This window comes from Natator depressus, chromosome 19 (genome assembly GCF_965152275.1).
Source record: "Natator depressus isolate rNatDep1 chromosome 19, rNatDep2.hap1, whole genome shotgun sequence".
In the NCBI taxonomy this organism is placed as follows: Eukaryota; Metazoa; Chordata; order Testudines; family Cheloniidae; genus Natator; species Natator depressus.
The window spans coordinates 14,796,331-14,807,510 of record NC_134252.1 but is presented as its reverse complement, the minus strand read 5'-3'; the positions used below and the strand labels follow the sequence as shown (position 1 = coordinate 14,807,510).

At 45.5% G+C, this 11,180-nt stretch overlaps 1 protein-coding gene across 2 annotated transcripts; it reads right to left on the bottom strand.

Annotated features, from left to right (window-relative positions):
- Positions 1 to 345: 345 nt before the first annotated feature.
- RPA2 (replication protein A2) lies at positions 346 to 11,092 on the bottom strand. Of its 2 annotated transcripts, XM_074934134.1 has the most exons (9): positions 10,937 to 11,092; positions 9,888 to 9,991; positions 7,933 to 8,034; positions 7,675 to 7,788; positions 4,760 to 4,834; positions 3,322 to 3,435; positions 2,927 to 3,037; positions 2,371 to 2,465; positions 346 to 1,054 (listed from the first exon to the last, which is right to left on the bottom strand). In XM_074934134.1, exons 1-9 carry the CDS (start codon positions 10,950 to 10,952, stop codon positions 970 to 972), a joined length of 816 nt encoding a protein of 271 aa, XP_074790235.1. In that variant the 5' UTR covers positions 10,953 to 11,092; the 3' UTR covers positions 346 to 969. The 2 variants fall into 2 exon arrangements, with proteins under 2 accessions (XP_074790235.1, XP_074790236.1); XM_074934135.1 differs by lacking the exon at positions 4,760 to 4,834.
- Between the last annotated feature and the right edge of the window lie 88 nt (positions 11,093 to 11,180).

The window sequence follows — 11,180 nt, the reverse complement described above, 5'->3', positions numbered from 1 at the left end:
GCAGCCAGAGGCTGCTTCCCCCAGCGCCCATTTGCGCCCTCCACCCCCGGCCCTGCCCCAACTCCACCCGTTCCCCGCCCCCTCCCTGCCCCTATTGGTCCCCTTCCCCAAACCCCCACCCCGGCCCCACCTCCTCTCCTGAGCGCGCCACGTTCCCCCCTCTTCTCCCTCCTTCACGAAGCTGTTTCGCGCACAAGCATGGGCAGGGAGGAGCAGGACCCAGCAGCGCGCTCAGGGGAGGAGGCAGAGTAGAGGTGAGCTGTGGCGGGGGGGCCGGGAGCTGCGGGGGGGGGGGGGGGGGATTATTTCAGGGCCTAGGGGCAGCAAAATCATTAATCTGCCACTGCCCACAAGCACATCCATCACAAACTAAAAAGCTTTATTGGAATATCAAAAGTTTCATTAACAGGATCATCCTGTAATACAAATATAGATGTAAGAAGTGCAGAAAGTAGACAACTATTCTTAAGCACTGTACCTTGGCAGGCTGTCTAAGAATATCCCACCTTTATCAACTAAACAGGCTGAAGGCTGGCCAAGCTGAGAAGCCATTTCAGAACAATCTGCCAGTGACAAGGCTGCGCAGACCCACTCTCTCCCCTTCTTACCAGTGGTGCTGTATGAGACGGATACTAGATGAACAAAGGCTCTGAAGCTTCCAGTTCTTCACACGGAGGTCATTTCTCCCCCGAACACCTGGTTAAGCTTTAGTCACTCTGTCTCATTATATTATTTGAGTCTGGTTAGGGGAATACTGTACATTTACTTTGCTGTCTTGGTTTGAGAATTCTGGATGCTCACAGAGTAACTACAGCTTTCAAGGGATGTAAGCAGCAGAGATCACCTTCTGCAGAGAAAAGCTTGGTAGAGCTACTTTAAGATATGTACACACAGTACTGTAATTACAGCATAGATTGGTGCTTGCATGGAACCAAACCCAGCACGATAGGGCAACTCTCAGAAGCACCTTTATTCGGCATCTGTAGATTTATAGTGATCGTCATCCACAGTGGAATAGATGTGTCCCTCACTGCTAAGAAATTCAACCGCTTGCCTGAGGAAGAAAAAACAACCATTTCATTATCGACAGCTTCTTTTTGGGGTGCATGTCCTCAGATCATTGCCACTGCTCTCCTCCAGCATCCCACGCAAATGCCTCAGCAGCCCTTCCTCCACAGCAAGCCCAGTTGCTCCATGTGTCAAAGGGAAACAAAGTTGTTCAGGATGAGCACACACCTTCCCAAGGGCAAGCCTATGTGGCCCACCCAATAGCTTCCAGCCCCTGCCATCTATGGGAGGAAAACACCACCACTTAACATTGTTCAGCTAGAGGAAGTAGCTATGGCTACCTGTTGCAAACTGAGATGGGATATGGAAAATGGCAAGATCTAAAATGACATGCTGAGCCCCACCACCTTCCCAACACTCAGGGAGGCTGGGTCAGGGGAGGAAAGGGTAAGAGACAGTAAGGAAGAAAGAAGCCAGTCCACCTCACTGAATTCTGCCTGATATCCAGGATATGCAAGATGGGCTTCAAATTCAGATACGTAACAGAAACAGACATACTGTCCATACTACTTTCAGTCACAAGTAACTTACACAAATGTAAAAACAGTATTACAAGGTGATACAGCTCATCGGTGTCCCACTCAACCCCAACTACTCAGCTCATCTTGCTGAAGTTTTAAGAAATGTTTAGATCTGGGCTGACACCAAGCATGAGAAACTGGTCAGTGTGAAAGGAAAGTGTGGGAAGATAATGGATATTGCTCTATGTTAACGTGGAGGGAGGGAAGGGCAGGGGGTGCAATATTGCTGTGGCAGAGGAGCCAGGGAGTGCATAGTAAGTAAACATTTCAGGATATCAAACTGTTTAAAGACAGTGCTGTTCTGTCTGGGATAGACTCATCCCTTTCCGAGAATCTTCCTAGATAAGTTGAGTTTTTAGCAAGATCTCTGGAATTCACCTTTAAGCCTATTAAGTCCTCAGATGAAGTCATTCTGTGACAGCTACCTGCTAAAAGGGCACCTCTGTTTTAGAGAAGTCTTTTCAAATTAACCTCTATTGTAAATAATGGATGAGAGTGAGTATCCCACCAACACCTTGGTGATAGCAATGCACCATTAATTCTACACAGATATGCTGAGGAAAAAGATTCTTGACCTGAAAGAATTAATGGGATGTTTGCCCCAGCACTCACTACTGTTCCATCCATCAAGTTAAGTGAGGCTATATCTGGAGTCCCAGCACTAGTCATGCTACAGTGAGCCAGTGCATTTCTTTATCGCACTCTCTGTTTGTCAGGTACTAAGTAGGTTCAGGGAAGACAGCTTTGGTTTCCAGAACATCCTTTGTCTCTATATACTTACTTGATTGTTATTATATTGATGTTATGTAGTTGGGATTTCAGCTCCTTCAGGCTCAAGCCTTCTGGATCAGAGCAGCTTTTAATCAAGTTTAACACCTGACAAAGTAAGAAGTTATAGACATGGTTAGCAGTACACTCAAGAGCACATCAGACTCTTCCATTTCATGTTCCCACAGACTTAGGTAAAAAACTCTAGACAGCATTGCCTCCATTCCATGCATGTTGCTATTACTGAGCACAAATTTATTGCCTCCATTTGCAGAATGCTTGCAACTTTTCCTATTACTGGAGAGTCTGAAGAGACATTCCTTCCACAGGGAGAGTTGAATTCCATTTCTAGTTGCAGCTCATGAGTCTGCCATAAGTTTAGCACGACTTACTACCTTCAGGCTATGGCTGAACTCCCACCAGTCAATGGAAGGGTTACAAAAAAGATGAAGGATAGAATATGACCTTTATATAATAACTAATCTTTGATTTGTCCTATATCACATTGCATTCATCATCACTCAGCGATTGCTGTATTACTGTAATGGCAAATTACTGTTCACACATACCTGACTCTGATGTGCTGTAAGTCCATTCACTGGCACACTACTACCACATCCATAGCTTGCCATATCACCCATTCCAAAGGAGCCCAGAGACTGAGGCATTTTTGATGTTGTCTAAAATTACAGAATAAAACAGCTGTGGTCACAAGCTACTTCAAGGCCACAGTAATAAGACAGTGATCCCAAATAGAGACTAGTGGAGGTTGGCTGTACCACAGTGGCAAAAATCTCTCTGGGAAAGCCAGGGTGACTGCATCATGATCACAGCAACCTCCTACTTCCTGAAGTTATCTATGCTGCCACATTAAACCCCACTTCCTCCAAGAACCTCTTATGGAGGCAGCCTGGAACATTGTTCTGTATAAGGGCTGGAGCAGAGAAGAGATACAAGGACATACCATGATGCTTTTTCTGAGGACCATATGTGCGTTGACGATTTCCAATAAGTGTGTGGTGAACTCATTCATATCTTCAAGAGGCATGATCTTAAATGCTACCAGGCTCTTCTTATTCTTTTGGAGAGGAAAAAAAGCAACTGGGGAGATTACAACACTAGAAACATGTTTAATGTATCTGAAAAACACATTGCAACCACAGCCCTAAAGAGCAGAGGGACAGTGATGGGAACGGTGTTTGTTTCCATAAAATCAGTGACAAAGTTATGGAAGTTAGCCCTAATCTGAAACTTCCCCAGGAACAGATTCACATTATATGAATGTGACAGACCTTCATGGGAGTAATTTATCTCAAAGATATACCACCACCCCACCCCAATAGCACTGTACAGACAAGGTGGCAGTGGCTGTCCGCAGCAGAGAAAGAATCCTGGAAAGTCCAGTATACCAGTGCCCATTTAAAAGCAGTGTTAATACTATATAGAGAATTAGAACTCATCCCCTTTTTAAAGTTGTATTAACAGAGGGGCAAAATAGTGCCTTTTCTTTTAAGTCAGAAGTTTGAGGGGAAAAAAACCGCAGAGGCTTGCTTTCAAGCAAACTAGTATCTGTACTGTGTTTTACATGTACAGTGCCATATAAGTGCTTATTATGTTACTAAAATGACGACTGCTCAGCTCCTTTCTTCGGCTGCAGTCTTGCTGAGGCAGGAACCACACATTTGTGTGGTGCCTAGCACAATGGGTTCCCCAGTAACCTGACTGGAGCCTCTGGAAACTATTACCATACAAACAAAGGCATCATATGAGCGACATTATGAGAAGTCAAAGTGATGCTGAGAGATTAGATATTGGCGCCAATTACTTTAGTCAGTAGCAAACAACTTGTTGAGCCATGCAGCATGACTTGAAGGTTCTCCTCTCTCTCTTGCATTTGAGAAGGGGACAGTTTGAGGGGAGAGATTTCCCCCTTACGTTTACTATTGCAGATACAGTGGCAGGGGTGGGTGTAACTAGTTACTAATCTATGATAAAAATGAATCGTGTGCATGTCATTTTGGATGGCAATATGTTTGTTGATATGAATTGTTATCAGGGTGTCTGGAATTAATGCAACATTTGTAAGAAGGCAGAATAGTTAGTAACCAAGCTGGGAACAGATTCCTGAAGGCAGGCATTGGCTGTGCTGGTAGGTGACAAGGTTTGTCTAAAATTAAATGTTGCCTCTGAACTGTGTTTCACCAGGGACCTGATCAAGCCCCACTGAAGCCAATGGAGCTGCTGTAGACTTGGGTGGAACACAGTCAGGCTCCCAGACAGGGCGCAATAGAATCCCTAAGCAGGCTCTGTTAGAAGCAGCAGATAGGGAGCACCAAGCCTTCAGCAATCACTTCAGCCTCGCTATTTAGAAGTAGTCATACAAGTAAAGAACAGGATTCTACCTGGAATGATCGAAGATGACCAGCCACTTTCACGTAAGTTCCTGGGGGCACCACAACATTCTCACTCCCTGCCTCCTTACAAAGGGGGGGGGGGTGGGGGGGGAGAAAAGGAGAAAAGATTTTCTTGGTCCTTGCAGTTCCTTTCTCAGTTATTAGCAATATTAAGTTACATAAAGAGAGACACCCATCTTTTTTTAAAAAGCTACACATTCCTGTTTGGAAGTTTTCTTACCTACTCATAGAATATCAAGGATGGAAGGGACCTCAGGAGGTCATCTAGTCCACCCCCTGCTCAAAGCAGGACCAATCCCCAACTAAATCAACTACTGTTGTTACAAGTAACCCTAATGATCACTGTCGCTGAAACAGTAGGAGAAAACATGTCTCTATTTGTTTACATTGTGCATTTCACATCACTTTGTTTAGTCAGTTAAACTATGTCCTTCATACAGTCAGTTTGCCCCATTTCGATGGTCTTTCATACAGCAACAGGAGAGAAAAAACGTTTTGTACAACAAGATTCAATTGTACAGCCATATACATTGACTGCGGGTCTTGGGGAAGACATAAAACCGCCTTTCATTCTGCTGACTGCACTTCAAGTTTACAGCGTCTAATTGTCTCAGACTTGCTCACCTTAGCTAGGTATTGCCTGTAGTTATATGTTGTAACGTCTCTTTTAAGTGTCAGTCAATGCCAGCCTACATTACTATATTGGTATGGGAGAGTCTAAGGAAACTAGAGACATGTCTTAGTTTAAGATAAAGTGGTTTCAGGATAGAGAGGGATTCCATCTCTTCAAATGGAAAGCTTAGTACAGTGACTCTCAACCTTTCCAGACTATTGTACCCCTTTCAGGAGTCTGATTTGTCTTGCATACCCCAAGTTTCACCTGACCTAAAAACTACTTGCTTACAAAATCAGACATAAAAATATAAGTGTCACAGCACACTATTACTGAAAAATTGCTTCCTTTATCATTTTTACCATATAATTATAATTCAATTGGAATAAAAATATTGTACTTACATTTCAACCCTCTCATGAAAAGCCAAAGAGACAACACCCTCCCAGTTATACCCAATCAGGCAAAGTGTGGATTCAAATTTGTATCTCCCACATCCCGGATAAGTGTCCTAACTATTGGGTATTCTGGGACAGATGGACATCCCCCCCAAGCCTGGAACATTCAGTGTATAGCATACAGAGCAGTATACACAAAACATTATCTGTATGAAATTTTAGTTTGTACTGACTTCACTAGTGTTTTTTATGTAGCCTGTTGTAAAACTAGGCAAATATTTAGATGAGCTGATATACCGCCTGGTACTGCTAACTATACCCCTGGTTGAGAACAAACTGGCCTAGTGTATGTGAGAATAAGACAAGCAACTCATCAGTGTACATGTTTTAGGCTTGCCTAAGCACAGCCATGTATGACACCAGTAGGTAATCAAACTAAGTCCCCAGAGGCTCCAGGAGTGTTTTTATTTTTTAAAAAAGGGAAGGGGAAGAGGAAGACATGCTCATGTTCTTCAGTTTGGTTAAGGAACAACAGTCTTTAAGAACCTTGCCCCATCATCAACATCCTGAAGGATATATACTACAATGTTGGGAGTGCAAGAGAATAATTCCCCAGGAACACTAAATATCCCTGCGAGAGGGATGCTCTTTTAGGTTTACATAGGTCAGATAAAGCACTGATAACAAGTCTCTTTTGATACAGCCAAATTATCCACTGGGGGATCTCTTCTGTTCTCAGAACACAAAAACTCCCATGCAATAAGTACATGTAGAATAGGTAAAGGAGAATTTTCCAGTGCTCAATAATAGACCTATTCAAAGGAAGTATTACTAAGAAGTACCTCAACATATCTGGGATCAGATCAGACATTCGTGGCTAGATTCACAAAGGAATTGCCCAGGCATTGCAATGATGGACTCCTAGATCCCTGCTACTTAGTGGTATTCTCAGCCCCGAGTTAGACACCCAGGCTTCTCACATCTTATATGGAGAGTTACACACCTAAGACAGGGATTCTCAGAAGCCAGTAAGCTGAGCAGGGAGATGTCTAAGCCAGCCAAGAGTGAAATACAAAGGAAAGAGGCAGGGCTTATGGCCCAGAGGGAAGCACCTGTCTCCGCTCAGGATCCTCAGCCATGAGCCCTCTCCTGGAGTTAGGCCCCCAAGTCAGATAAGCCCTTTCACGAAAAGCCAGAGATATAACTGGGAGGGTGTTGTAACCAATAGTGGGCAAGTCAGGGTCAATTTCCTGCTTCACATCAGGCAAAGTGGGGATTCAAACTTGTATCTCCTACATCCTAACCTAACTATTGGGTATTCTGGGACAGACACACACACACACAAACCTGAGCCTGGAACATTCTTCACTTGCTTCCTTCCCCACCCCCAGTCTTTTGTGAGGGTTAGACATACTCTGAGCACACCTGCCAGACTGGGCTCATCTGGCAAGATAGGTGGGGGAAAGCCTAATTTGAGAATTGCTCTGCGGTTTAGGCTTGAACGAGGGCTCCAAGCTGCTCATTAGCCATGGGGTAGTGTCAGGACTGGGTGGCTTTGCACATGCTCACCAGTGGAAACATAAGCACCTACAGGGTTAGGCAGCAGCTGGACAATAGTTTTAAGAATGTCAGTGGCACCTAAATGGTGGACATGAGCTCCTAAGTACCTATGTGAATCTGGGCCTTTGTGTCTTTTCAGTTTAAAAAAAGCAGTCAGTGAGATATTTAATTGAGTTTAAACTTGTGACATCAGTCTCTAGTCCTGCTGATCAGCTATACTATGGTCTTAGTTTACATTTACAAGGTAAATACTATTTCCTCCATCATTCCTGGAAAGAAAGTATCAGAATTTACACTTATTGTCTCAACGCTAAACCTCAGTTGGTGCTTACATCAGTATCAACCCACTGTCTGACATCCATTGGGGCTGCAGTCATATCATCTATTTTGTAGAGGATGTTGGTTGGTGCTTTCTCTGCCTGTCTGATTATCCCCATGATAACAACCTGCATTGAAAAAGAAACTGAGATCAGTTTACTTGGGAAAAAACTTAGGACCAAAGAAGTTTAAGATTTAACACTTACACACCACCACCTTCTCTCCCACCCATTTGCACAACAAATACCTACTCAGCAGCATTTTTCACTTACCTGCGAGATCTCTACTTCTCGGATCTTGAATGTCTCATCAATCTGCTCAGCAGCAAGTAACTGAGACACTGTACATGGCACAATATTCTGGGATCGGGATCTCTGCAAAAGAGAATTTAAAGAAGACTGAAAATTTCACCTTTTGATCTTTGAAAAGAAAAAACAAAACTAGAAATTTTATTTTTCCACAAATTGTAAATACTGAAATACACTTTTTAAAGTCTTAAGTTAGGTACTAAAAGCACTTTTACCCAAAGAGTAAGACTGTGTCTCCATAACTTCTGTAAGTTTCTTATGAAGTCAGCATAAACCAGTATGCCACTGTTGTGGTTAATTCTCAGCAAAGCACTTTAGATCATAAGACTATAAGACTAGCCCCACTGGGTCAGACCAAAGGTCCTGCTAGAATCATAGCGTTAGAAGGGACCACAAAGGTCATCTAGTGAGTCTAACTCCCTGCAGGATTTGTTGTCTAAACCATCCAAGGCAGATGGCTCCAGCCTCCTTTTGAAAACCTCCAGTGAAGGAGCTTCTACAACCTCCCTAGGCAGTCTGTTCCCTTGTCCTACTGTTCTTACAGTTCAGAAATTTTTCCTGAGATTTAATCTAAATCTGCTATGCTGTAGATTGAACCCATTGCCTCTTGTCTTGCCCTCTGTGGCAAGAGAGAACAACTGTTCTTCATCGTTTTTATGGCAGTCTTTCAAGAATGTGAAGACTGCTATCATGTTCCCCCTCAATTTACTCTTTCCCTAACTAAACATACCCACTTTCTTCAGCCTTTGCTTATACGGCTTGCACTCCACCCCTTTGATCATCTTTGCTGCTCGCCTCTGGATCCTTTCCAGTTTCTCTACATGCTTTCTATACATTGGTGACCAAAACTGGACACAGTACTCCAGCTGAGGCCTAACTAGCCCTGAGTAGAGCAGTACCATCACCTCCTGTGATCTGCATGCTATGCCTCAGTTAATGCAGCCTAAAACTGCATTTGCTTTTTTTGCAACAGCATTGCATTGCTGACTCATGTTGAGACTGAGATGTTCAAAGTGATTTACAAATATTGAGGCCATGTCAGCATAATGATTTTTAACTGAGTCTGTGACCAGTTAGTGCCACAGGCAGCTCTAACCATGGTTTGAGTTCACTCACACATTGATACTTTTAGGAATCACAACAGTTAAGTATGTGCTGCCCTTCCTAGTGGCCTAGGCTGGCACACGGTCGTCTTCCTCAACCAAGTGATAACACTGGGTTTGTTTTTTACTACATAGAAGGGACAGCGTAACTAAGTTTGTGTAACAGGCTGTCCTCCTCCTTCCTTACAGCTTTTCCTATGCACTCTTGGTATTGGTCCAGGTGCATGTCCTTCATGCTCCATTATCCTCTGCTGAGAACATATGGGATAGCTCTCCTGGTTTTCCCTGATACAAACACAGTAGGCAACATGGTAGGTGTTAAGACAAAGGAGTATTTTATACATTCTTTTGTTGGGGGGGGGGGGGTAAAAATGCAGAGTGGACACAGCTCAGCCAGGTTTAGTGTAACCAGGTCAGTAGTCATAAAATGATGGTTGCAGCTATAGCACAGCTGTGAAGTTTAATTAAGCCACAATATCCTGTGAGTGAGGTAAATAGCTATTCTGCATGGGGAAATCAAAGTAGAGTATAAATTACTTGCCCAAACTCACAAAACAAATCAGTGGTAGCTCCTAGGCTGCTGTACTCCTCCCATCACTGCTTCCCAATTAAATGTTATATTGGGAAGTTTGTTCCTAACGCTGCACAATTTGTTCTGTGCTAGGGGAGGTGTAGATAACCCTTCTCATTCTCATGACAGGAATGTAGAGACTAAAACTCCCAAGGGGACCTCCCCAGTATGACCAGGCACCTGTGGGCTAAACCCAACTCTCCCATTCTCTCAAACCCTTATCTGGATTAGGAAGCACCACATACCTGTTTCTTTTCTCCCTGGGTGGCTGCAGGAGATCCAAACCCCCCTGGGGACTGTGTGTATCCCCCACTAATTGCAGACCCTCCATAGCCACTCTCAAAGCCACCTGGGGGAGAGGGGAAAGAATCAGGGTTAATAACACAGTGCTGCCAACCCCAAATGCTCAAAAGCCATAAATTACACCCAAAAAAGTCATACAATTGGCTTAAAATTAGACAAAATATAGTAAGTTTGGGGGGGTTTATTTACATTATAATTTTTGAGCTTTTGGGGTCATAATTTCAGGTTTTTTCCAGCAGCCATGTCAACTAGAGGGAAAGCTGAGATTCTCACATGTTCACATAACTCCAGATACCGGAGCTTTAAAAAAGATCCAAACGTTATTTATCGGTAGTGCCAGCACTCACTGTTTTATCACAAGTTGAATAACATGAGGCTCCACACTGGAGCTGAGGTGGTTCCATCAGGAGAGACAGGAGGATAACACTCCCCCCACCCCCAAGCCTTGCTCCCCAGCCTCCTGTATTTTTAACCTGCACCCCAGTCCAAACCCCATCAAAGCTCAGAGAAGGGACCAGAACGCTGAGCTCATGGGGATGCCGGGCAGCAGGCCATGTAGAGGAGCAGCAGCCTGGGCTCAGCCATCTACAGGAACCTCACAAGGGAGAGACACATGCCTGCCAGCCCACAACCAGGAGAGAGAGGAACCCACTACCGGCACCACCACATCACCCCTCCCGCAGCCCACCACCCAACCTCGTCACCCCCTGCCAGCTCCTCCCCCGCTTCATCACCCCATTCCCTTCCCATCTCACCAGCCAGCTCCTCGCACTCTTCATCGCCCCCGCCCCTCCCCCACACCACCTCACCGCCCTGATACCCCCCCGCCTCATCACCCCAGCCCCTCCCCCACGACACCACCGATACCTCCCGCCTCATCACCCCAGCCCCCGCCCCTCCCCCACGACACCACCTCACCGCGCTGCCAGCCCCTCCCCCGCCGCCTCCTCTCATCCCCCTGCCCGCCCCGCCTCGCCTCGCCTCGCCTCACCGTGGCTGCTCCACATGGCGGGTGCCGCTGACTCCCCGCCAGACACGCTCGGCTCCTGCCCCAAACCGCGGCTCTGCGCGCCACAAGCAGCCACCCAGGCCGGGAGCCCGACACGCAGCGCGCGCAGCGCTCCAGCCAATCGGCTCCCACCGTGGCAGGGGTGGCGCAGGCGCAGTCCGCTCCTTCCGGTCGCTGCGGCCCCGGCGAGCGGCTGAGCCGCCGCCGCCATCTTTGCCGCGGGCGC